This window comes from Anolis sagrei, chromosome 1, assembly GCF_037176765.1.
Source record: "Anolis sagrei isolate rAnoSag1 chromosome 1, rAnoSag1.mat, whole genome shotgun sequence".
Classification (NCBI taxonomy): domain Eukaryota; kingdom Metazoa; phylum Chordata; class Lepidosauria; order Squamata; family Dactyloidae; genus Anolis; species Anolis sagrei.
The window spans coordinates 213965399-213991918 of NC_090021.1; the positions used below are offsets into that span (position 1 = coordinate 213965399).

General features: G+C 38.6%; 1 protein-coding gene across 6 annotated transcripts in view; it reads left to right on the top strand.

Annotated features, from left to right (window-relative positions):
- The first annotated feature begins 1093 nt into the window (after positions 1-1093).
- The window catches only part of ZRANB3 (zinc finger RANBP2-type containing 3), a 60244-nt gene continuing 34817 nt past the window's right edge, over positions 1094-26520 (top strand). Inside the window, exons 1-6 of one of the 6 annotated variants that reach the window (XM_060775953.2) lie at positions 1094-1705; positions 10218-10367; positions 16496-16514; positions 22225-22403; positions 23512-23743; positions 25043-25128. In XM_060775953.2, coding sequence (XP_060631936.2) covers positions 10225-10367; positions 16496-16514; positions 22225-22403; positions 23512-23743; positions 25043-25128 — 659 coding nt within the window. In that variant the 5' untranslated portion in view covers positions 1094-1705; positions 10218-10224. Of the gene's footprint in view, positions 1706-4437; positions 4555-10217; positions 10368-16495; positions 16515-22224; positions 22404-23511; positions 23744-25042; positions 25129-26520 lie in introns of those variants that run through there. The other 5 variants (XM_060775962.2, XM_060775972.2, XM_060775988.2 and 2 more) reach the window with 5 other exon arrangements.

The following is a 26520-nucleotide window of genomic DNA, read 5'->3' on the forward strand; positions in this document are numbered from 1 at the left end:
ATTTTGACCTGATAGGGCTGTGTATAATTATAGACAAAATTCTAAGCTGGAATCTAACCTGTGTGTGTGTGTGTGTGTATACACACACACACACACATACATACACATACACATAAATACACATGAATGTGACTTGTTAGGGCTGTGTATACATGGGGGTTTCATAATTATAGGCACAAATACAATTTAAAAATATTCCTTGGTTTTAAAGTGTTCCAGATATAGACAGTACACATTTGTCTCCTCCCATAAATACACCCCCTAACCACTTATAATGGAGGAATTACTTTAATGGAGCCCCCCCCCCCAATATATTTAACACCCATGTACATATATGGATATACATGCACACATCCTACTGTCTACTGGAGTGACAGGGAGAGAGTCTTGCCCCAGGTGGGAAAGCGGGGCTTGCTTGCCTGCCTCCCTCCCTGCTTGGCACTGCCTTGCCTTCCCCTCAGAGACAGGCATGCTCTCCCTCTGTCTCTGTCTCGCGGCCCCTGCTCCGCCTGCACGCGGCTGGCGCGCGCTTCCGTCCAATGCAGGCCTGGGAGAGAGGAGGGGGCAGAGGAGGGAGAGCGAGCCGAGCGTGGCGTCAGTGGTGCAAAGCAGAGCCCAGGGGGGCTCCCTTCCTCTCTTTCCCCCTCCCGCCTTCCTTCCCTCTCTCACGGGCCTTTGCAAAAGCCGGGCCTCCCAACGGGACTCACCGCGGAAGGAGGCGAAGGCCAGGCCGGCTCTCTTCAGGGGGTGTCATACACCGGAGGGGCTTAACCCCATCGCCAGCCCCCCAACAGCGGCTCCGGCTCCTCCTGCCGCCGCTGCCGCCGCCGCTGCTGCTGGAGCCATAGAGGGTGGTTCTGAGGCAGCCATCAGCCAATCACCTCTCTCTATCGTGGTGACGGACATCCTCCTCAGCCACTTAGCGCCTGAGCTACTCTTCCCCCTCCCACCTCGCCTTCTTCCCGGCGAGTGGTGTAATATTCGGCCCACGCAGAAAAAACGCCCCGGCGATTCGCGGGCAGCCAATCCGGGCCCGGCGGCATCGCTGAGCGACCAATGGGGAAGGGGAGCGGGTGACGCAAGAAGCCCGCCTCCTTGACGTGCGTTCTTGTGAGGTGTTGGAGGTTGACTGATGGCTCAACGTTCTCCCTCCGCTTCCCTGCCTCAGAGGGTAGCAACAAGGATGACAGTCACGATACCACGACAACCTGTCATGATACAACCCCGCCGTCGCCCTGTCTATATAGAGTTAGAACAACAAGCCTCAGAAACACACTTTCAAACAGCCTCGCTCTAGTGATGGAGCGAGGCATGCTGGGAGTTGTAGTGTGGCGCGTCTCCAGCCCTCTTTGGCAGCGAAGGCTCCTTAGGCGCTTGTAGGACTACAACTCCCATGATTCCATAGCGCCGAGTCATGGCAGTTTAAAAGCTCTAACTGCCATAATTGACCTGATAGGGAATTGTAGTCCCATAACCTGAGCAGGCCCACTTGCACCTCGGGCACGTTGCGTTGCGGCCCAGTTTGCCTTGAGCGCACAGCAAGCCACCTCAGTCCTCAGCTCAGAGTGTTTCAACAAGGTGGTGGGCCTGGTTTGAGCCCACCCGTGAAACCCTGACCCCCTGAAAGAAGGGGACACGGAGTTTCGAAGTATTCCTGACAGAGGCCCTCTCCCAGAAGCACAGCCAGCCCCTGCCTCAGCCATTGGTAAGAACACACAGACTAATGAGAATACTCTCCATCTGTGGAGCTGTTTTTTAGATTTGTTTCTGGCTCAAAATGATTAGTAAAGCTTGACTTACTGAACCTTGTGTGCCTGTCTATATATGTGTGTGTAAATATATGTTCTTGTGTGTACATGTGTGTGTGTAAATATATGTTCTTGTGTGTATGTGTGTGTGTAAATATATGTTCTTGTGTGTATATATGTGCGTAAATATATGTTCTTGTGTGTTTATATGTGTGTGTAAATACGACGAGATGGGACGTTTTTATTAGGAGACGCAAATGATGTATGCTTTTAGTATTCTTGTTATGGTTTTATATTATGTGTTAATGTTTTTAAATGTTTTATGGTGTTTTGGGGCATCGAATCGTTGTCATTGTAAACCGCCCTGAGTCGCCTAAAGGCTGAGAAGGGCGGTATGCAAATATAGTAATTAAATAAATAAATATTTGTGCAGCAGTGGCGCAGCGGGTTAAACTGCTGAGCTGCTGAACTTGCTGACCACAAGGTTGGCAGTTTGAATCTGGGGAGTGGGGTGAGCTCCCGCTGTTAGCCCCAGCTTCTGCCAACCTAGCACTTTGAAAACAAGCAAATGTGAGTAGATCAGTAGGTACCGCTTTGGAGGTTTCTATGGACAACGCTGGCTCTTTGGGTTAGAAATGGAGATGAGCATCACCCCCCAGAGTCGGGCAGAACTAGACTTAATGTCAGGGATACCTTTACCTGAAATATTTATACTTGTATGTGTGTATATGTGTGTATATTTATATATATATGTGGCTCTATAAATATATATATGTGTGCGTGCGTGCATTTATATGCATATAAATGTATAAGTAGCCCCCTGGTGGCCCAGGGGTTTAAACTGCTGAGCTGCTGAACTTGCTGACCTAAAGATACAGCAGTTCAAATCAGAGGAGCGGGGTGAGCTCCTGCTGTTAGCCCCAGCTTCTGCCAACCTACCACTTTGAAAACATGCAAATGTGACTAGACTAGACAATAGGTACTGCTTCTGCAGGAAGGTAATGGCACTCCATGCAGTCATGCTGGCCCCATGACTTTGGAGGCCTCTAAGGACAATGCCAACTCTTTGGCTTAGAAATGGAGCTGAGCACCACTCCCCAGAGTTCGGCACAGCTATGCTTAATGTCAAGGGGAAATCTTTACCTTAAAAGTATATACTTGTGAGTATGTATGTTTATTTATTTATTTATTTATTTATTATTCGAACTTATATGCTGCAACTCCCCTAGGGCTCGGAGCGGCTTATGTGTGTATACATATAGATGTGCATATGTGCACGTGTGTATATCTATATAAATAAACATGTAATGTTTGTTTGTGGGATTAACATAACTCAAAAAATACTGGACAAATTGACACCAAATTTGGACACAAAACACCTATCAGGCCAACAAGTGACATCACTCATAAAACACAGAAAAACACTGCAGAAGAGACTTAAGAAGCCACCCCCCCCCAAAGAAAAATTACAACGCATGCTCAAAACCACATATATACACAAACACACATATATACACATATACAGAAATATATATGTACACACAGACTTGACCACAGCAACGCGTGGCAGGGGACGGCTAGTGTGTGTGTGTGTGTGTGTGTGTATATATATATACACACACATACATATTGTATATATATATACATAAACATACTGTATATATATATATATATATATACACACACACACACACATATATGGCTATATATATCGGTATGTTTGTGTGTATATATGTCTGTGTGCATCTATTTGTATATGCAGCAATATATATGTATGTGTGTATATATTTGTATATAAGTGGCTATATGTGTGTGTGTGTGTTGGTATATGTATGTGTATATTTATGTATATATGTATATGTGTGCTTATATATGTGTATGTGGGTATGTGTGTGTATACATGTGTGTGTGTGTGCATTTGCATATATGTGGCTATGTATACCAGTATGTTTGTGTGTGTATGTGTCTGCATCTATTGGTATATGTGGCAGTATATGTGTATTTGTGTGTATATGTGGCAGTGTGTGTGTATATTTGCATATATGTAGCTATGTATGTTTGTATGCATATATGTGTATTATTATTATTAACTACTTTTGTATACTGCATTTCTCACCCCTGAGGGACTCAAAGCGGTTTACAACATAAGTGGCAAATTCAATGCCTCACACATATATAAAAAATATCACATATCTAAATCAATAGCATACAACTGCAGATAACCATTAAAACTATAAACATTTGTATTTATGTGACTGTATATACATATATATGTTTGTGTGTATATGGATATATATAGCTATATAAATATAGGTATATATGTTTGCATATATATACAGGTTACAAAGATTCGACTTAGAAACGACTCCTAGTTAAGAACGGGGGTGAGACAACAGGAAGGGAGAGAAATCTACCCCTTGGGAGGAAAATTCACTCCTGGGAGTTATAATGGGGGAAAGGTGTCTCCACTGAAGCTTTCTCGCCAATCCTTGTTTCTACAACAAGCCATTTTTTTTCAAAATGCAGTGATCACAGGGACAGAAAGGGGGGGGGGGGATATCTTCTGAACACGGGGCAGAGGCAGCAAAATAAACCCCACAGGGGTGTCAACCTTTCCCAATGCCATCCAAAGCATTCATTTGGAAGAAGGAGAGGGACTTCCGCCGCTTTTTTGGCGCGAAAAACTAGGTGGAGATTAGCCAGAGAAGGAGGAGGAGCCGCAGCAACCCTTTCTGTTCGCATGGGAAAAGGGAATGGTCTTCCTTGTTGCGCGTTGCGTTGCGGCGAAGTAGGCTTCTCCTGGCGGGTAAAGTCATGATGGCCCCTCTCCTTCATGCAGAGCCCCCTCCCATTGTGCCCACTCCCCAATATTCCGTCCAGAGGCAGCATTCGTGGAGTGGACGTGGGGAACCTTTCTTTTTTTCCTTCTTTGATTTTTTGTTTATTTAATTTTTTAATTGTGACTAGCTACTGTATTGTGATATTGTATAAAAGGTGGGCGTTTAATTTTTTTTTATAAAGGCATGGGAAGTCTTAACCTGGAGGCGTTAGAGGTTTCCTTCTTTCTCTCTTTTAAAATCTAATTAGCGCATTCAAAATTATGGTCCTCATTCCCTGATCTCTAGACTGAACTTGGACTTGTTCGCAGTATCATGGGGTATGCGTGGCCAGGTTTGTTCAGAAGGTGCCTCCCGCTGAGGCTGAGAGAGTGTGACTATGTCTGCGTCAATAGTACTGCCATGGCTCAGTACTATGGGATCCTGGGAGTTGTAGTTTGGTGAGGGACCAGCCCCCTTTGGCAGAGAAAGCTATAACAAGACTAATAATAAGACTTTAATTGTATTCTGCCCTATCTTCTCTAGGGCTGGACACTTTGGCACCATCTACATTGCCATATCATGCCTTATATAGTCACTGTAAAATCATATGATGCAATTACATTACACTATGTAACAAAATGTGATTTTTTTTCCGTTCCTGGTTTGAATTGTGTGGTACTGTACTTACAGTAGAGTCCAGCTTATCTAACATAAAAATGCTGGATAAGTGAAAATGTTGGATAATAAGGAGGGATGAAGGAAAAGCTTATTAAACGTCAAATTACATTATGATTTTATAAATTAGGCACCAAAACATCATGTTTGACAACAAATAGACAGAAAAAGCAGTTCAATGCCTAGTAATGTTATGTAGTAATTACTGTATTTACGAATGTAGCACTAAAAGAGACAGGGATTATTTCTTTCTCCCACCCTGGACGTTATTTTGGGTGGGAGGAAGACTGAGTTGGATAATACAGAACGTTGGATTAGTGAAGGTTGGATAAGCAAGACTCTACTGTAGTTGTTATACTCCGGAAACTTCATTTTTGTGCCAGTCCCAAATAGTTGAATTGGTTGAGAGTCTATGAACTATTCATTGAAAAATTATAGCAAAATGTGCTGCGGGATGTCCCACAAAGTTTTTGCAGTTTAATAAAGCCTTTTCCAAGTTGTTATTATAGAACCAATTAGGAAACAACATTTATAAACCAGGAACAAAAATTGTGTTGCATAGGCCCCTTCCACACAGCTGAATAAAATCCCACATTTTCTGCTTTAAACTGGAATATGGGGTAGTATGGACTCAGGGCCCTTCCACACAGCCCTACATCCCAGAATATCAAAGCAGAAAAATCCCATATTATCTGAGTGTGGACTCAAATAACCCAGTTCAAAGCAGATATTGTGGCATTTCTGCCTTGATATTCTGGGATATAGGGCTGTGTGGAAGGGCCCATAGAGTTATAAGAGTCTCAATGACCATATAATGCAACTGCATGAGTCTACACTGCAGTTTCAAACAACATTATAATGGCAGTGTAGATGAGGCCTTTGTAAACTCACAACTCTCCATGACAGTGGCACCAAACTGCATTAATTCCAACATTGAATGTTTGCCTTCTATAAGTTGTGCTCGCCCTGAGTCCCCTATGGGGTTAGAAGGGTGGAATATAAATGTTTTAAATAGATAATAGAAGAAGCACTTGCTTTGTTTTGCTGCAAGTGAGTAATAAAGCTACATCTCACCCCAAAATTCCCTGTACTGTATATTCACAGTCTAGACCAGGGGTCCTCAAACTTTTTAAACAAAGGGCCAAGTAACAGTCCGTCAAACTGTTGGAGGACCGGATTATAATTTGAAAAAAACATGAATGAATTCCTATGTACACTGCACATATCTTATTTGTAGTGCAAAAAACACTTAAAAACAATACAATAATTAAAATGAAGAACAATGTTAACAAATATAAATTTATTAGTATTCCAATGGGAAGTGTGGGCCTGCTTTTGGCTGATGGGATAGGATTGTTGTTGTTGTTGTGTGCTTTTGAGTCGTTACAGGCTTAGGTTGACCCTGAGCGAGGGCTGGGTAAATGACCTTTATTTTATTTGCTATATTTATATACCGCCATTTCTCAGCCTAGCCGGCGACTCAACGCGGTTTACAACATAAGTGTACCTTTAAAATAACCTAAAGATTAGATTTGAATTTATATTTTAATATCAATCAATTATTCCTTCAAATGCATGGAGTTAAACTTTGTTTAATGGTACAGTGACTCTTTTTCTTATCTGTCTTTTTTACCCTTCTTTCTCATCTGCCTCTGCATGGCCTTTTATGGAGGGCTCTCCAAACAGGTGTCCTTTCATAATACACATGTCTAACACTATTGTTCCAGTTTAATTGCTATGATTGTGTCCTATAAAGTCTGAGTTTGTCATTTGATCAGAAGTAATAGAGTATGTCTCTGGATGAAAAGCCTAAATTCTCCTCCCTTAACTCCTGATCTCTGGATTCAAGAGGATGGAGCCATGGCAGATAAAGTGAAATCACAGGACCCTTCCACACAGCCACATAACCCAGAATATCTACTTTGAACTAGGTTATCTGAATCCACACTGTCATATATTTCCATTCAAAGCAGAAAATGTTGGATTTTATACAGCTGTGTGGAAGAGCTAGTGAAAGGGCCCCATATCTGTGTAGTGTGAAAGGGCCCCATATCTGAAGGGTCTGTGTCCAGTGTTTGATGGCTGACAGACACTATTGTTCAATGAGAACTGTTTCAAAAAGGCATGCACATGTTTCTGAATTATATACAGCTTATATGGCTTTTAAAGTCAAGTATTAGTAGCAAGACAACTAGTTTTGTATTCTATTTTTATTGTTTTGGTTGTGAACATTCTGACTATTTGTACTCTGCCAGCTAAATTTGTTGTTGTTAATTGTGTGCATCAAGTCATTTCTGCTTTAGCATGGGGCTGTTATTTTTTTTTGCAAGATTTTATTTAGTTTCTCTTTGCCTTCCTCTGGAGCACAAACAGTGTGACTTGCCTAAAGTTCCCCAGTGGGTTTCCATGGCGGAATGGGAATTTTAACCCTCATTATTGGGTCATAGTCCCAAATGTATAGCTACTAGGGGAAAAGTTGACATATAGGGGGCCCTTGTTATCCGTTGGGGTCTGTTTCCTGTCCTCTCCTCCCCGAGGATGTCAAGATCCCATTTTATTCAATGGCATAGTAAAATGGTGTCTCTCATATGAAATGACAAAACAAATTTAGCTTTATTAATTAAAAATATTTTTGAGCTGTGAATGGTTGTATCCATTGCTAGAGAATCAATAGATACAGAGGACTGTCTGTACTTGTTTAGGAATATGATAGACATCTGCCTTCTTTATTGTAGTCGATTTAAAAACGTGCCTTGAGTTGTTGTAAGTGAACACATCCTGCTTGTAGTTTTTATTTCCTGATGAAATTCTCAACATTTTATGAGCATCTCTTGACGCTGCCAGCATTAATATGCATATATGTTTAAAATCATGTCAGCAAAACACTAGATAATTAGCGAACTAGATAGCTGGAGTCGCCTTGAACCTCAAATCTAAGAGGAATCTTGAGTGCTTGTGCTTGATGCATTTGGTATAAATAATTTAACTAGCTTTCCTTATCTATAAATATCGAGATGGATTATCAAAAGATTGCCTGCATGTCAAAAATCAGCTGCTATATGCCAGCATTGCAGAGTTAAATCATCTGCATTGTATTTGGTCTACCCGTGAATTAAAGGCTTTAACTGTAAATCCTTTAACTCATTACTGGACTAATTACATTGCAGATGTAATTACATTGTAGATGTTTAAATGTAAAGTTTAAGCAGCTGACAAACCAGTTGCTATTATATTGTGGCAGCAGGAGGAAACTATTGGAGATGTAGAGGGAAGTTATCTACCCTTATAGTTTTCTAAAAGCTCCACAGACTGCTAAAAGTGCTTTAAAGATGGCAGTAAGGGACAAAACCTGTAAAGGTTATGTTTACTACTATTTCTGAAAAATGTTGTTGTTTCGTATCAACAAATGAGGGACCTCCAGTTATTGCAGACCCCCAAGCTATGGCTTTCTTGATAGGGTCCATCCACCTATAATGCAGTTGTGATGTCTCGGCCTAGTTTTTACCTCTCTGTTTGTTCCCTGTAGTTGGATTGCTCCATTTTGATAAGTTTAGGGGAGAAGCTTAGGTTCCCCCTAGAGGCCGAGCTCGGTTGGTGCAGCCCATTCTGACTCAGAGCCAGAATGGGCTGGTGATAGAACTTCTTATGGCATTCTTTGTTGGTCATAGCTTGAAGTTAGTTAGCCAGATAGTGACTGGTCTGGCCTAGCAATTTGAACAGGCCATCCTTATCACATATTTGCCTTATAGATAGATAGTTCATAGATAATACATATTTGCCCCAAAGTTTATAGTTTGTTACCTCAGAGTTTATATTTCACTGTTCTTACACCATCATAATCAAACTGTACTTTTATACCTTGATTATTCAGTAAACAATGTTGAATTTCATCTTGTTTGTAGAGTTTTATTTTGAGGTATTAACTTAGGGCATACCGATGGTCACTGGGAAAGTAGCCAGACACCTTTAGTTTCTCATTAGATCTTCCTGGTGTGCCATCATACAGTCTTCCCCCTTTCCTAATTGCCAAGCATTGCTGTCCTCTCAATGAGTCAATTGTCACATGATACAGTCAAAATATACCGGTAGTAGCCCCCGTTTAGTCATATTAACTTCTAAGTAGAATTTAAGCATCCGCTTTAGCATCCATTTATTTGTCTTTTTGATGGTCCATACAATAGCTGTAGAATCCTCTTCCAGTAACACATTTGAATGAATGGATTCTCTTCCTGACAGCTTTCTTCACTATCAAGCAATCACAATCATGCATGGAAACTAGAAACACTATGATATGAACAATCCTGATTTTTGTATTAACTGATATATAAAAATAATTCTTTGAAAAATAGCTCTTTTGAAATGTTAAATGGAGCAGTCTCTCAGTTACAAACACCCAACTTATAAACCATTCCTAGTTAGGAATGAGGATGAGACAACAGGAAGTGAGAGTGATCTAACCTAGGAAAGGAAATTCACTCCTGGAAATGTATCATGGGGAAAAGCAGTCTCCACTTCATCACGAATCCTTGTTTCCACAACAAGCCATGTTTTTCAAAATCTAATGATCACAGGGACAGAAAGTGAGGGAAAAATCTTCTGAACAGGTGCACAGACAACAAAGGAAATACGACGGGTGTTAATCCTTCCGTTTGCTGTCCAAAGCTTCTATCTATCTATCTATCTATCTATCTGGAGTTACACTTAAAAATATACTTGTTCTGACTTACATACAAATTCAACTTAAGAAGAAACCTATTGAAGGAGAGTTCTGACCGTTCCCATCTGTTTAGATGACTAGACAGAGAAGGCAATTATGTTTCGTAAGATAGAAAACAGTAAGGAAAGAGGAAGACCACAGTTCAGAAGGATAGACACAGTCAAGGAAGCCCCATTATGCTACATTGTAAATGCACCCTGTGACTCTTACTGAAGAATACTAAGTGGGGCTCTTTAAATAAGATGTTTGTTGTTTTAGGTTGAAAATGGCAAGTGCCACCCAAGAGACACCTGGAACATCTGGTTCAGATTTTGATGAAGAACTGTCTTACCTTCCAGAAAGGTTGAAAAAGCGGCTACTTCCTTTTCAGAAGAAGGGGATTGTGTTTGCACTGGAAAGAGGTGGCAGGTAAAATTATCTTAAATATAGGTTGTTCTGAAATTGTCAGTTCTTTCCTAAGAGGAAAAATGGTCTGATGCTAGGTTTAGCAGCATATTTGATACAGAACTCAATGTTGAAAATATTCAACTCTGAAATCATAGTATCCCAAGCAATAACATCTCCCTCTTATGCTCATGAAGATGATTGTGCCCTCTAGGTGCAGGTATGCATCCTGCAAATTAGTGTTTGTGTCTAATATATGCACTGAAATGACAGTGTTCCCTAATCTTGTAGTCTGATTTCATATTGATTTCATATGAATGGCTATTGTTGTTAATTGTATATTATTGTATAATGTGTTACGAGGTTAACTGTTTTATACCGTGTTGTTGTAGCATTGAATTTTTGCTGGTTTTGCTGTTCCTGTTGTTAACCGCTGTGAGTCGCCTAAGGGCTGAGAACAGCGATATACAAATAAAGTAAATAAATAAATATTGCACTACTTCTGACATTAAGAAACAATATCTCCTCACGTTCTGACATTAAGAAACAATATCTCCAAGCTTCCATTTTTCCTATTGGAAAAACAGGAAAAGCTGCCTTTTTCCAAATCCCTTCTTTTTTTTTTGCCCCCATTCCTTTTTCTAGCCTTTCTTCCTTATCTCTGGTTTTATATGTTAAAATGTATTATTTTGTGAGGCCAGAAGTCCACTAAAATAGTAGTTTGGCCTACTGGTTTTCAGTTAACTAGCAGTATGTATAGTAGGCGATACTGTTTCATTAATTGACATAATTTGTTTAGTATTGTAGATTCACTCATTTGGGGTTGACAAACTTTAAAACTCAAAACTTTAATTCTGAGCTTGAAAGGTGTTAATGGGTTTGAAGGCTCAGTAGTCTGTCTCAATGCCAGACACTTTTACCACTTCTACCTATTTCTATATCTTCCCGTGAATTGCTGCAATTTGCAATGCTGTCAGTCTCATTGGCATCAGATTCAGCTTTAATGTGCCATGTGCAAGTCATTCAAGGCTCTATTTTGAATGAAAGCACCTAATTCCTGCAATGCAAGTCACTTTTGTTACAAATTTAGGACCACATAAGGTGATTAATGACACACAAATGATATGGTTGCTTACACATTTTAAAATCTACCAGCTTCTCCTTCCTTAAATAACCCCAGTATGGGAGAGATGTTAATTCAAAAGTGTTGGCTTGTGAGTAGGATGCAAATTATACACCGGACTGTTACATAAAACTGATTCACTTGTGTGGGTGAATATCCTAGGGGAAAAAAAATCTGAAACTCAACATTGAAGAAAAACAGCCTTCTTCCTCTCTACAATCTGCTCAGTTCAAATGTACAAATCCTTTTAATTAAAGAGAAGCAGAACAGCCTTGGTGCTAAACTCAATTTCCTTTTGTTACCTACCTTTTGTGTTTGCTTTTGTCATCTGTCTCTCAACTGTGCTCAGTTGAAGTTGCTTCCAGAAAGTGTGGGAAGATGGGATATAACTGTTTTTTAAAAAATAAGCACATTTAAAAAGTGATAATTAAAAGAAAAGATAGGTTTTAATTCTTGTTTACAATCTTTATACATTATATATCTTAGTCATTTGATGTTAGTTTTATATAAGCACCTATAGAGGCTGCTTGACCCATGTGAGATACCTTGTGGTTGTGGTTTATCATGATGTCTGAGTTCAGCCCACTGTGTTTACTGTAAGCTATGATTTCCTTCCAAAGTATAGTCAGACTTCCCATTCAACACATAATAACTGGGATAATGCCAAATTTTATAAGATCTTTACACACATGCATTATTTTAATGCAGCAGAAGTTACTCCTTTGGACAAGAACTAGTGCATGCCTTACTTTTGCTTTATGACAGGGACTCTCAAGAAAACCTTTTTCATCTGTAGATGTGCATCCATTCCTTTTTCATTATAAATACATCATTGTATAGTTTAGTAGTCAGTGTTGGGATATGGAGTTCGAATCCTCATTGTGTTGTATGATTCAATAGTTAGGACCACAACCTGGTTGCTGTAAGAATTAAGAGGAAAGGAAGCCATGTATGTGACTGTGAATTCCTATGAAGACAGGTATTAACTTTAGATACTTAAATAATAAAATGTTGTGGAGCCAATGTATTAGCAGGCTGCTGCACTGAGAGTCCCAGAGAGAGAAAGATGTTAGAGATATAAGTGTGTACCCAAGTGATTGCCAAATTGCATTAAAATAAAACATTTATTTTTTCAAAAAAAAAATACAATTATGCTGAAAAGCATGCCTCTTTTTATTTATTTTTAAAGCATTAATTGGCTAAAGCAACACTAACACAGTTCCTAGATACTCTGTCACTGGCCGAGCCTCTGGAGGCGCAATGGGTTAAACTCTTGTGCTGGCAGGACTGCTGACCAACAGGTCAAAATCCAGGGAGAGCGAGTTGAGCTCCCTCTCAGCTCCAGCTCCCCATGTGGGGACATGAGAGAAGCCTCCCACAAGGATGGTAAAATATCAAATATCCAGGCGTCCCCTGGCACTACCATCCTTGCAGATGGCCAGCCAGAAACAACTTGAAGTTTTTCAAGTTGCTCCTGACACCAAAAAAAAAAAAAAAAAAGGGACTTGCCCAAGGTCATTATGAGCGCCATGCTGGATTGTAGATTTATACAATGAATTAAAATCATCTATATACTGGTAGTTATCCCTCCACATTTACGGTTTTGACTTTTGTGGGTTTGATTATTCACATGTTTGATTTAAAGTCTCCCTAGGAACCTCTCTAAGTCCTGTCTACAAATTTCAAGAAATAACAGCTCACTACATTTCTTTAAAAATTCTTGCAATCTCTAAATTGGAGCTTTCCAAACTGTGTGCCATGACAAGTTAGTGTGGCAGCTGTAGTGTTTAGGTGTGTCCTGTGAACATACTGAGAAATGACAAAAATCTGGGAAATGTATACTATTATCTTATAAATCATATTTTTAAAAATATAAATGAAAAGATTTATGAGATAAATACATACACACACCCCATACATTTCGTTATTATAATTAATGAATATGTCTTTCTCTCTTAGACGAAGTTAGTTTAACCTCTGGTGTGTTATTAAAATTGATTACTATGTTGCGAAAGGATGCATGTATAAAAAGGTTGTCACCAGCAAGAAATGTTTGGAAAGCTTTTAGCAGACATTGACCAGAGAGTCATTTCAAAGAAATTTTTAGAGAGGTGTTTTCTTGGGTAAAAATAGCAATTTCTTTATTTGTGGTTTTTGCTTTCATGGAGAGTGGGGTCCTGTGCTCCTAACCCCAATGAATGTAGAGGCTTGACTGTAACATTTTATAACTGAATGGGAAATGATTGCTTAACTTCTCATTCCAGTGACATTAAAAAAATGATACAGATGGTGTTGTTACCTGCATTGGGGTTAGAGTGAAATTCATACCATTTTCATATTTGTTGGTGAAATCAGTTTGGAATAAAGCAGATGTTGTGTTTAGCCTTCCTTTATTTGTTTTAACGTTAGTTTTGCCTCAGGGTAAATGATTTGCTGTGGTATTTTCTCAGCAATTACATCCAAAAAGACAGAGGACTGGAAAATAGAGTGTTATTCATATCTACTTTTTGACACATTTTTCCATGTGAGCTGAATTTATAGAATAAAATGAAACTGAATACCTCTACGCTCAGATTAGCGTTCTTGAATGTAGTCGTCATATCGTTGTCAGGAGCAGATGGTATGTGAATGATCTCGTCTCATTTGGGTAACTACCAGTTGAAAGGAAATGACTAATTGAACTTCAAAGAACAAGATGTCCTGCTCGTAGCACTCAAAATGTGTGACAGAATTCAGATTTGTGCCTCAAATTTTTATCTGGAGATCTGTTTTCTCCTGCTTCAGCAGCACATAACCTTTCTATTGGCGTAGGTGGTTTGCTCTGATTTCATTAATATAGGAAGCAATGGTGGGGGGGGGGGAGGTATTAGAACTAACATGGGTGTCAGATGCTGCATTACATTACAAGGATAAGGGATATAATTTTGAATTACTGTAACTTCATCATAATGAGACTTGTTATGTGTTATGCATTATCCATTCATTCTGCCCACAGAAGCAGATGGAACAGCTAAGTAGACATAATATAATCAAGCAAGTGGTAATTAGATGTTACTTTATATAGTACCCAGTAGTTTTCTTTTAGATGTCACCTTCATGTGATGAGATCACTGTTTCCCCAAAAGTTTCAAATGGATTGGGGAGAAAAGTTCTTGTAGTCTTAAAGGTTTCTCTTTCGTTTTTGGCCTAAGTGTATTCAATGGCTAGATTTTCAGGAAAGTCTTGGGTTTATTTTTGGTATCTCAGATTATATTTCGTTAAAATAGTGTTATTGTAGTTGGTTCTTATATTTCACAATAATGCTAGTTGTAAAACTGCACTGAGCAGTATTTTAAGCTTATTCTCTGTAGCAAATAATGTATCAGATGATGCATGAATATAGGCTTGGTTCATAAGGCCATGAGCAAAAGTTATTTCCCAGAGACATATGTCTTTAGTGAGTTACTGGAAGTCAGAGGATCTTATAACTAAAGGCTTCTCAGCTGTATACAAATTACATCAGAGGTTCTAATAATCTCATAATATTATTTTAATACCAGTAAAAAAAATCAAATTCAGCATTTCAGGCATATATGCCCTGTGTCAGACAATAGTAACGAGGATCCAGAGATACTGACATAAATGGAAGATAATCTCTTCTGTTTCCTTAAGTAGAAGGCTTTGATCTTCACCTCTCTCCATTTAAATATATGACAGTTTGCAGTTTTAAATATGTCTTACATAGCAATAACTTGGCAGTTTTAACATCTTTCCTGTAGCAACAGCACTGATAGAAATCATATTTTTGTTATGAGCAAATACTATCTTCAAATAGCTGCTCCATTTCTTCTAGTTGTCTTGTATTGCAGACCCTATAAAGACAGTCTCAAAAAAGCTTATGACACATTCTATACTAGCAATCTCTGGACTTTTCTGCAAAGAGAGAGCTGCTGTCAAAATTGCATTTCCATTTAAACTTTAGCTGGCAGTTGTAAAATAATTGTCAAGAAACTAAACTCGTCCAGTGAACTCATAATTATAGCAAAATGTGTGTACATGTTTTCTCTGAAGGTGACAAATGCTGTGAAACAGGTGAAAAAAGAATGAAGATGGTGGGACTTGTAGTCCAAGATACTTGTTAGGCATTGGCTTGAAACTGACTTTTCCAGATCAAGGATGTAGAGAGGCATCCGGTGGGTCTCCAGCAGACCCCAAACCCATTTCTGTGTCCCCTACTTTGCACTCAATACAACCTACTGTTAAAGTAGGCTATGTCAAAGTACTGTTATTGGCCCACTTAATTTCATATATAGTGAGCAGAAAATTTAAATCCTGATCTCCTGGATATTTAACAAACCCTAATCATTACACCAGGCACTTTCTTCAGAAACACACCTCATGATCACGAATCACATTTACTCAGTTTGTCAAGTCTACTGGCTAATCTGTTCAAGTATATCTACACTAAAGAACATGCTTAGGAAAATAAAACAGTTATTTAAAGATGATGCAAAAACTTGGACATTTCCACTGGGATTTTATCTTTCTCATCTCAATATGAGCACTTTTGAAAGAATAAATACGGGTTATCAATTTTACATTGTATCCTTTCAATTGAATAGGTTTACTATGGGTAGATGTAAGTGGTGATATTCAACATCTCCTTGGGCACTTGATATTTGTGTATACATACTTGGATTTTGGACAGTAAACATTAGTGTGAGAGGTACAGTGGGCCCTTAGTATATACTGAGTTTTGTTCCAGGATTCCCCATGGATACCAAAATCTGTGGATGCTCAAGTTCTATTGTATACATTGATGTAATAAAATGCTGCCCCTTATATAAAGTGACAAAATCAAGGTATGTTTTTCAGACTATATAAATCTTTTCATGCTGTAGATAGTTGAATCTGTGAATACAGAGTCCATGGATACTAAGGGCAGCATATGTATTACATCCTCTGAATAAATCATTACATTAATAAAGAATGGATAGTTCATTTAATGACAATTTTAGACCTCGTCTAACATTTAGATTTTCTCTTCTAGGTGTATGATTGCCGATGAAGTAAGTTGCTTTCTATCTATTTCTTATGTTTTCTTCTACTTCATATTTTAGAATATAAGGATGCAGTTCTTTTTCTCTAATCTCAAAAACCCATATGCTGTTCTGGAAGGTCCTGTAGAACGTAGATTGTATTGCAGGTTGTGCTTTATTCACTGGCCAGAAGAGTCAAGGTGATACGATGATTTTATAAGAGGGATTTCAGTTCATCAGTATCTACTTCCTTGACTCACTCAGAAATTTGTGAGCTCCAGTTTTATAAATATGCAGTGCTTGGTTTCCCTCTTACCTTAGGTTTTTTTCCCTTTTTAACTTTCTGTAAAACTTACTTTCCTCTCCTTTGTGTATTCTTCATCTTTCCCAAACTCAAATTCCTCCTTTAAATTCTTTTCTTCTGCATACATCTTTCTATCCCTCTCCATGACTTTGGTCAAGGGTGTTTGGGTCAAGCCTGCAAAAATATGAAAGAACATTGTCCCTGCATGATATCCATCTCAATGAGCATGCCTCCAGCTTCATCATTCATTCCTACTGCTCAAACCCATTTAACTGTATAACAAACAAACTTTAGGAGAAGTGTCTCCTAATGAGATCTTGCAGTTTTTACAGTTTCAATGAGAAAGAATAACAGGCTGAAGAAGAGAGTACAAACAAAATACTATCTCCACCTTTTGGGTTATTGAGTCTGTGTCCAATTGATGCTCCCATTTAAACTAAATTTTCTGCAGCCAAACATCAATTCTGGACCCTCCACCCTTCATGACCCCAATGAGAGATTAATTGGGAATCCTATCACAACTGGCCTGGACAAAGGAGGATAATGATGTGACCTGGTCTTGGCTTAGGTAGACATTTAGTTCTGATTATTTTTCCATTTCCGGCCAGAACATGACTCTCCTTGGGGTTTAATCATCAGACTCAAAACCTGCTATTCCCTCTGATGAGGTTTTTCCATAAGAAAATCTACTGACCACATTTTCCCAATTTCACCCTGTGGTGAAATGAGATGCCCTTTTACAGAAAAAAAACATGGTGTCATTAACCTATAGAAAGTATTCCCTTTATCTATTTCTTACAAAACTCAGTTTCATCATCCATTCCTCCAGAGTAGGTAGTATTGAATTCTTTCATGTTTGTTCATACGAAAGTCTTGCTGCCATGGTAATACACAACAGCAACTAACTACATTTCACCCAACATTCCCAAATGAAACAATTCAGGTTTCAATTGAATAATAATCTTTAAAATCCTCTGTATTAACATATACCAGTACATCATATCCTTGGAAGGTTATCATATGTCCAGGAGCAAGAATAGATACAGACAAGCATATTTTGTGAATTAGCAGAAATACCATGATTCAATAGCATTGAGCCATGGCAGTTGAAGTGGTGTCAAACTGTATTAATTCCACAGAATAGATGCATCCTTCAGCAACAACAAATGGTTGTAATCAAGATTCTCTGTACAGATTTTAACAATCCACTAAAAGAGATACAGAAAAAATAAATTAATAAAGCAGAAAAGGGATACTGGTCTCCGTGTGCTTGTTGATGGTCTGAACTTGTTCTTTAAATAGCCTAATGCATTTCAGCCTCTACGTAAACTGATGGCCTTCTACAGGGACTGCACTAAAAATAAACACAAATATAAATATTAACTGGTGAGCTGCAGCCAAAGAACATCTAGGAAGGGCACAATTCCCATTTTTAGAGGGGCCTTCCATATGATTCACAATACTAGAAAAACCATCGTTATGAATTCATATGTATTAAGAAGACTCTTTATGTATTCAGAAGACTCTTCATATCAGAAAGCTACTGTACAAGCATAGAGGAAAATGGAAATGTCTCTGAGATCACAGCTGCCACTCTTTTCTCTCCTCATTTATTTGCAGAACGATGAACTAAGGCTAGAGACTAGGCTCGTTTTGAATCTGCAACCTGATATTCTGTTAGTTTTTCAAATGTATTCAGGTCTCCTGTTCACACATTTCAAGTGTTATTCCTGCAAATACTAAAATCAGAGGAAGAACATTTGATTAGTTTGGGCCTATAAGACAACTATGGAGAGATGCTGTTAACCCTTCAAAATGCAACAGACCTATTCAATATATGTTTATCCCCTATTTGTGAAAGAAAAAAATTGCTAGGCAACAATCCACAGTTTTTTTACCAAGCCCTGGAGGTCCATTTTCCATTGGTCTTGATGTACCATGGGTTCCTCCCACCTCTTATTTTATGATCAAAGAAAGAACTGAATGGTAGAAGTAAAATATTTTCAGAGACTTGGAGAGCCTCTTTCTTTGCTTATGACCTCAAAGTGTGCTTGTATATTTTTAATTGGATACCAATGCTTTTGTGTCAAGCTGCTTTGAATCCCCTTTGGGGAGATAAAGCAGGGTATAAATAAATATAATAATAATAATCATCATAATCATAATAATAGAGAACTTTCAGAATGGTGCAGAGGTTTTTTTAAATGAATTGGGTCTAGTGAAATGTAGTATAATTGCTTGTCCGGTCAGACTACAGTGGTTCTCAACCTGTGGGTCCCCAGGTGTTTTGGCCTACAACTCACAGTAATCCCAGCCAGATAGGATTTCTGGGAGTTGAAGGCCAAAACATCTGGGTACCCACAGGTTGAGAACCACTGGGTCAGAGGGAATCCTGTAAAGCAGGCTTGCACAACATATGGAACACCTTCTATAAGGACCGTTACCATACTGTTCGCACAAAACATGAGAGTCGAGATTATGTTGTGCCAGTGCTCTTTATATCATGGTGTCATAGTCCTTCAAGCCTTGGTTGTGTTAGGTTTTTATAATCAAATTGAGTCTACAGGCTTGAATGCCTAATCATTTTATTTCAGTTTTAATTACTGATATAGTAATTAATTGAAAGCTCCAAATGAAAGGAGACATGCTCATGAATATATTCATTACAGTTAATTACCACATTCAGAATTATGTAGAAATTTGATCTTTGAGAAGTAGCTGTCTTAGCGTGAAGCAGTAACTTGAGAAGTGACTTTGCTAGTTAAGATTACAGACTTAAACATATTTCAAGTCACAATGTTTCCTTAAAATTAATTAGATTTGCAAGACTGTCTATAATATTCTATATGTTTACCTGGGCATGATGGAACTTGGCATGATGGAGTAACTATGGCTAGAATTAGAAAGTATTTTAGTATGAAATAAATAAATAAATGCATTTATATTAGTTAAAAGACCCCCTCGTGATGCAGTTAAACCACTGAGCTGCTGAACTTGCTGACCAAAAGCGGTTCAAATCCAGGGAGCAGGTGTGAGCTCCCGTTATGCCCAGCTTCTGCCAACCTAGCAGTTTGAAAATATGCAGCTGTGAGTAGATCAATAGGTACCACTTCAGGAAGGTAACAGCGCTTCATGCAGTCATGCTGGCCACATGGCCTTGGAGGCATCTATGGGCAAGGCTCGCTCTTCAGCTTAGAAATGGAGATGAGCACCACCCCCCAGAGTCAGACATGATAAGACTTAATGTCAGGGGAAACTTTTACCTTTACCTTATATTAGTTAATGTCGGTAACCTATTTATCAAACATTTGGCATATAACTTACGCATACAAACAAATGTTGAAATCAAAGATAATATCTCTTTGTTGTTGAAACACAAACAGTTGATAGATATAATAAAGTTTTCTAGGTCTACTATGAAATTTTCTCTGACCTTTGTTCACATTATCACAAGTTCCATCCAGTAGAAAAATCACAGTTAAGCTAAGCTTTTCACTCACACAATTATTTCTTTCTTTAAAAAAATGACAACTTTATAGAAGGACAGAGAAGGATTGAAGGATTGATTCATCTGGGTCAGGTTGACTTAGAAATATATTTTAAGCTTAAAAGAACTTCAAGGAAGGGTGGGGTCACTCTGGATAAGGAAATAACATTGTTTTTTCCCCAGTCAATCCTGGGCATTGCCAACCACTTCAGTATACTAGAGGCAAAAAGCAAAATACGTTTTTACTTAAAATGCAAAAGACCAGTGTTTGAATTAAGCATAGGTTTTATTCTTGACTGTCTGTAATATGTAATTAAATCTACATGTGCACCATTCCTCATTTTAAAAGAATGTATTTCTCTGGGACTTCATATGGTTCTTTAATATATTTTATTTTGGTTCTTTTTTTCTGACAGTGGAAGGTATTTAAGAAGATAAATGAGATTGGAAGTAGCAAGTAATTACCTTGCTGCTATGCAGTCCTGCGCAACTTTCATTTGTTGTTTTCATTTTCCTGTGAGGCTTAAAATAATACTTTAGTTTCAAAATAGCTGGAGGCTTCCCATGGTAGGTTTTGAGTAGTAGAACAGGAGGAAGAAAGTATAAAGAACCCTTTCAGAGTCAATGGTTATAAAAATAATAGAAGCTGAGGTATTTCTTTATGTTTGTTGTTGGTATATGCCCTCAACTCATTTTCAGCCAGGTTTTTTTGGGGGGAGGGGGGCTAAGAGTGTGCAACTCATTCAAAGTCACCCATGGGATTTCCCCAGCTAAGTGCGGGAATCAAGCTCTGGTCTCTAGAATTGTAGTCAACACTCAAACCACTCCACTCCACTGGCTCTCACTCCACTGGCTCTCATTTCCCTTTGGTTTGTTACCATCTGGAATAAAATTTGAGATACAAGTGATATAATATTTCTTGTGATACCTAAAATGGAAGTTTAGCCAGGGATGTTTTTCGCAAAATATTTCTGGAAAAGTTTAATGTTTCATATTTTGATGGGAGTAACAATTACACAAACATGGCCACTAAAAAGAAGCACTTCTCTGATTGGTCCTTGAAGGTTCTGAAGCTCACTTCTGCTTTACATTTTTTTTCCAGGAGAATCAAGATCACAGCTTGGGTGTCAGATAAAATCCATGGCCCATCAGCCCTCCCTAGTTTCTTTCTTGTTCCACCTAGGTTTTTGCTTCTGAACCTTCGTCCATCTTCTTTTGCTGTTTTTTCAGATCTTCTGCTGTGTTTCCTTCAAGATTTTTCCAACTTGTGGCAACCCTAAGGTTACCCTATCATGGATTTTTTTTAACAAGATTTGTTCAGAAGGGTTTGCCTTTGGCTTCTTCTGAGAGAGTGATTTACCCAAGGTCATCAAACAGGTTGATATGCCCAAGTGGAAATTCACATCCTAGGATGCATCCACAGTTTGATACCACTTTAACTGCCCTGGTACAATACTATAGAATTCTGGAAGTTGTCATTTTATAATATCTTTCACTTTCTCAGTACCTCATTGAGCAAAGGAGGGACGATCCTGGAAAACAAAATTGTTATCATTACATGTCAAAGCAAGGTTATTTTTATTCTTCAGGTAGCAATGTGATATTAAAATATTTTAAATAAGTTCCCATGCTTTATTTTTATATTGTCTCTTGTTTTTGTAAACTGACCTGTGAGCTGCTTTGAGGAAATTATATTATTCTTTAAGTAAATAATCTCTTACCTGGCTGTATTTTTAACTGACCATGGCTTCAAAAGATTTTATTCATTTTTTTAAAATTAAAGTTGTGATTGCTTTTACATAGTGTTACATTGACAAATTACTCGGGTGCTGTCGAATGTTCTGCAAAGTTACATCTGATTTCAAACTGGTTAAACGATTTGTATGGCTTTGCTTTTATATAAAGGATTCTAATCAGCTCCTTCCCTTTTCTAATTGCTTCCATATTAGATGGGCTTGGGGAAGACTATCCAAGCCATAGCTGTATCGTACTACTACAAAAATGAATGGCCTTTGTTAATAGTGTTGCCCTCATCTCTGAGGTACCCTTGGGTTGATGAAATGGAGAAATGGATTCCAGACCTCTCTCCAGAAGATATAATCATCATTCAGAATAAAACTGACGTTTGGTGAGTGTCATGTTAACAATGATATCACCCCAAGTTGTAGCCATGTAGGTGGGCACAAAATGATTTTGGTTTTTTCCTTGCAAAACTTGCTCTAAATCACTGGTGGGAAACTGCAGAAGGTTCGGGGGGGGGGGGGGGATGCAGTATTTCTAGGTTCCTGTTGCCTCCGTTGGTCTGTTCTGATTCGGAGTTTTACAACTGAATTGAGACCTTGCTGTCGCAGTATAAAAAGCAGAGGGGATGTTCATCTATGTGTTCATTCCTTATTTCTTTATTTCACAAGGATCTGGAGCTAGAGTGGCTAATCTCCTGTAACTGAAGGAGAACTAGGCAGGGGAGAGTTGTGCCCACATAATCCTAGTGCATAGATATGAACTTGTATACCCATACTTCCTCCTTTTCTCAAAATGCAAGGTTGAGAAGGTTTAAACTTCCCCTCCTTGAGTCCTGTTGGCTTCCCTTTCTCTCTATAATGGCTCCAGCTGATAGATGGTGACAATAATTTTGCTCATTGCCTGTCAATTGGATGGGAAGGAGTTGTGCAATTTGAATGGGGGAGAATTCAGGGTTGTCTCTCGGCATAGATTTCCCCATGTAAACTCCAGTTCATACACACTATCATACAATGGTGTGAGAGGACACAATTACGATGTGGATTGTGATGTATGGTAATGATTCATTCCTTTTTCTCATATTCTGTATTGTCTGATCATAATTTTATTCCGTATTGTCTGCCTGTCACTCAAATGAGCAGCATACTGGACACCTATATCAGCTGCATGGAAGGCCTCCACAGTCTCCATATGAGTCATATACGATCCACTTCATCTGATCAGGGTTGTAACCATACAAACCTAACGGCTAAAAAATGCATTCTCTGTTTTAAAATATCTGATACTGATAGATCAACTAATGGTTAATTCAATCTCTTAACTGAATTTTTCTGTCTTAAAAAGCAGGGTTTTAGCCATTCAGCTTGAACCATTTGAAATGTAACTCTTTAGAAACCTTGGCATATTATGCACTTAGATCATAGTAATTTGAATTATAGCTAGATGTTTACTTTACTTTCTAGTGACTAGATAACTTCCTCTTTCTATTTTTCTAGGAGGGTATCTACAAGCAAAGTAATTGTGTTGGGTTATGGACTGCTGACTTCAGATGCACAGACTTTAATAGATACTCTACACAAGCAGGAGTTCAAAGTAGTGATTGTTGATGAATCCCACTACATGAAATCCAGAAATGCAGCCCGTAGCAAGATTTTGTTGCCTATCGTGCAGAATGCTGTGCGGGCCATTCTCCTCACTGGGACTCCTGCTTTAGGAAGACCCGAAGAGGTTCTGGAAAACTTCTCTAACTTTCCAATGAGTTATTTGCTTGGCAAAGATAAAATATTATGGCCCTTTGATAATAAGTCTTGAGACTGTGTGCTTTCTGTTCCTCTTCCACACTCCTTATCTTGATCCCCAATTTTTTTTTACAGATGTCTGAATTTTAATTAATATAGGTTGTATCAATCATAGGTAGTCTGCTTTCTTTTGCGGTGGGAAATCAACAATGGTTATTGTAAATCAGAAACATAGCAAACAAATGAGAATGTGGAAGTGCAGTGGAGAGACAGACTCTGAAGAAGATTCTTTGCTTGCTCTGAACCCCAGGATCGGGCCTAAAAGACATCAATGAATTTTGTTGTTGTTGTTGTTGAGCTATGTTATTGTTCTAATTTTTAAATGGGAATTTTCAAATATTTTGCCTCACTATAATTCCAAAAAATTCATGTGCACTAAATCCTTATTCAATCCATAGTCAACTATCTGAACTATACTGTAGATTGCAAACAGCAAGGTCATACTACACATTACTTCATTTTATGATCAGTACAGTGGTTCTCAACCTGTGAGTCCCCAGGTGTTTTGGCCTACAACTCCCAGAAATCCAAGCCAGTTTACCAGCTGTTAGGATTTGTGAGAGTTGAAGGCCAAAACATCTGGGGACCCACAGGTTGAGAACCATTGGTTATTTGGGACACTGATTCAGAAAACTGTATAGGCCGCATCAGCTATAGTTTCTTAGAGATGGTTATCATGACTTCTATGAGCGAGCAGGTGAAGACTGTGAACCACCCCGCCCTGAGTCCCCTTGGAGATTGAGAAAGGCGGTATATAAATACTGATAAATAAATAAATAAATAAGATTGGAAGATGGCATATGTTCTGTATCTCAAAGTAGAAATAGATCTCTAACATTTCAGGCACCAAAATGTGTGTTGGCCAATGAAACAGATCATTACTAAGACCGATAGCTTTGTACTAGCTTTTTTCTTTTTGAGAATGATATAAGGCAATGTGCTATATTCCTATTTCAATTAAAATTCATTTTTAAATGGTATAATGGACTAAACCACTAAAAACAATTGTTATGTTGTGTGGATGTGGCCAGGGTAAGGCATCTTAGTACCTTCATCAACAGTATTACAGTCATTATTAGAGATATGTCCATATCTGACTGAAAAACAGAGTGCTCCTAGAAATAAATGCAATTTGTTTAAGATTATTTATGCCTTTAATAACTTCTTAATAAAATGCATTTGTGTTTTTTTGTTTGTTATTTTGTTTTGTTTTGTTTTTTGCTTACAGCTTTTCATGCAACTTGAAGCAATTTGCCCAAGAAATTTTGGGACATGGACTGAATATGCCAAAAAATACTGTAATGCACGTGTTAGGTGCTGTGATTTTATTATCTTTTTTCATACACTCCTGCCTATTGTAAAGCTATTTTCAAAAGTAATGTGTTTCTATTACTCCTTGGAATGTTTAGAGAATAATTGGCTGCATTGCTCGTCTAAGAGATAACTCATTGTGTTAATCATTACGTTTTTTGCAATCTTACTGTTTTCTTTTTGAGGGGAAGGGGAAGCAGAACTGGTAAGAGATTTGAGACTCCATATCAAAATGACTTTTAAAAGCTACTTGAATGTTACTATTTAAGCTACTTGAATGTTACTATTCTGCCCCCATGCTATTGTAACTACTTGGAAGGTGAACTAGCTGCACAGGGAACAGATTGGAGACTATATAGTTGAATCAAACAAGAATTTATTAACAGACAAGAATTTTAGAACTTCTCTCCTCCTGACTCTCACTACAAAGTCTTTATGAAGAGAGGCAAAGTCTTTGAGAGCTAGACACAGTTCTGGCCGAACTTAGGCTCTTGAATCTTTATTTCTTTTATATAGTGTTCAACTGTCTCTAAGATGGTCTCAATATTTAACTCTGACTGGACTTGAATAAAATTCGTACAGCTCTGACTGCACATGCTATTTTGTAGACTTTCCGGCCTTTCTCTCTCTTCACCTTCCAGTCACAAAAAGGCTGACTCAGAACAACCAAGTGACTTGCTTGAGGCTCTGCCCCTGAGGGGATTCTTAAAGGGGCAGGGTGGCAGACTCTTCAAATGCAAAGAGGCTACCTAGACCGACCACTCAGAAACTACATAAAATATTAATCTCTCTAACTAGAAAGGGTTTACCTAGGGGTAAACAGTGAGGGTCTTCATGGGGCATTACAGTTACTCTTTACATTATTTTAGAATTGTGACTTTATTGCACCTTTGTTGCTTGAAAAAGTAGCTAGTTTCAGGTCATGTTGTTACTCTTAATCAAGTATCGTCAAACTGCGACCTTCCAGCTGTTTGGGCCTCCAATTCCCAGAAGCTCTAACGAGCTTGTTCAATTGTCAGGAATTCTGGGAGTTGAAGGCCCAAACACCTGGAGGACCATAGTTTGAGGATGCCTGCTCTTAAATAATTATTTCTGAGCTGTGTTACTCATTGGGCATAACAGCAGCCACTTCTAACTGTGTGTTGAAATGAAGTACAATATGTCAGTGCCCTCTTGATGCTATGTGCGGGAGAACTATGCTATTCTAAGCCCAGGCAATGAAGGCTTGTTTTTGAAACTTAAAGGGAAGTAGCAGAAATCCTGTCAGTTCAGTAGCATACTAGACTGGGGCGAAAACATTCCCACATTTCAGTTCATGTGCCTATTTATTTATTTATATTGCACACCAATTTTCCCTAAATTTGTGATGGACCCTGCTATGAAAGATTTCCTCAA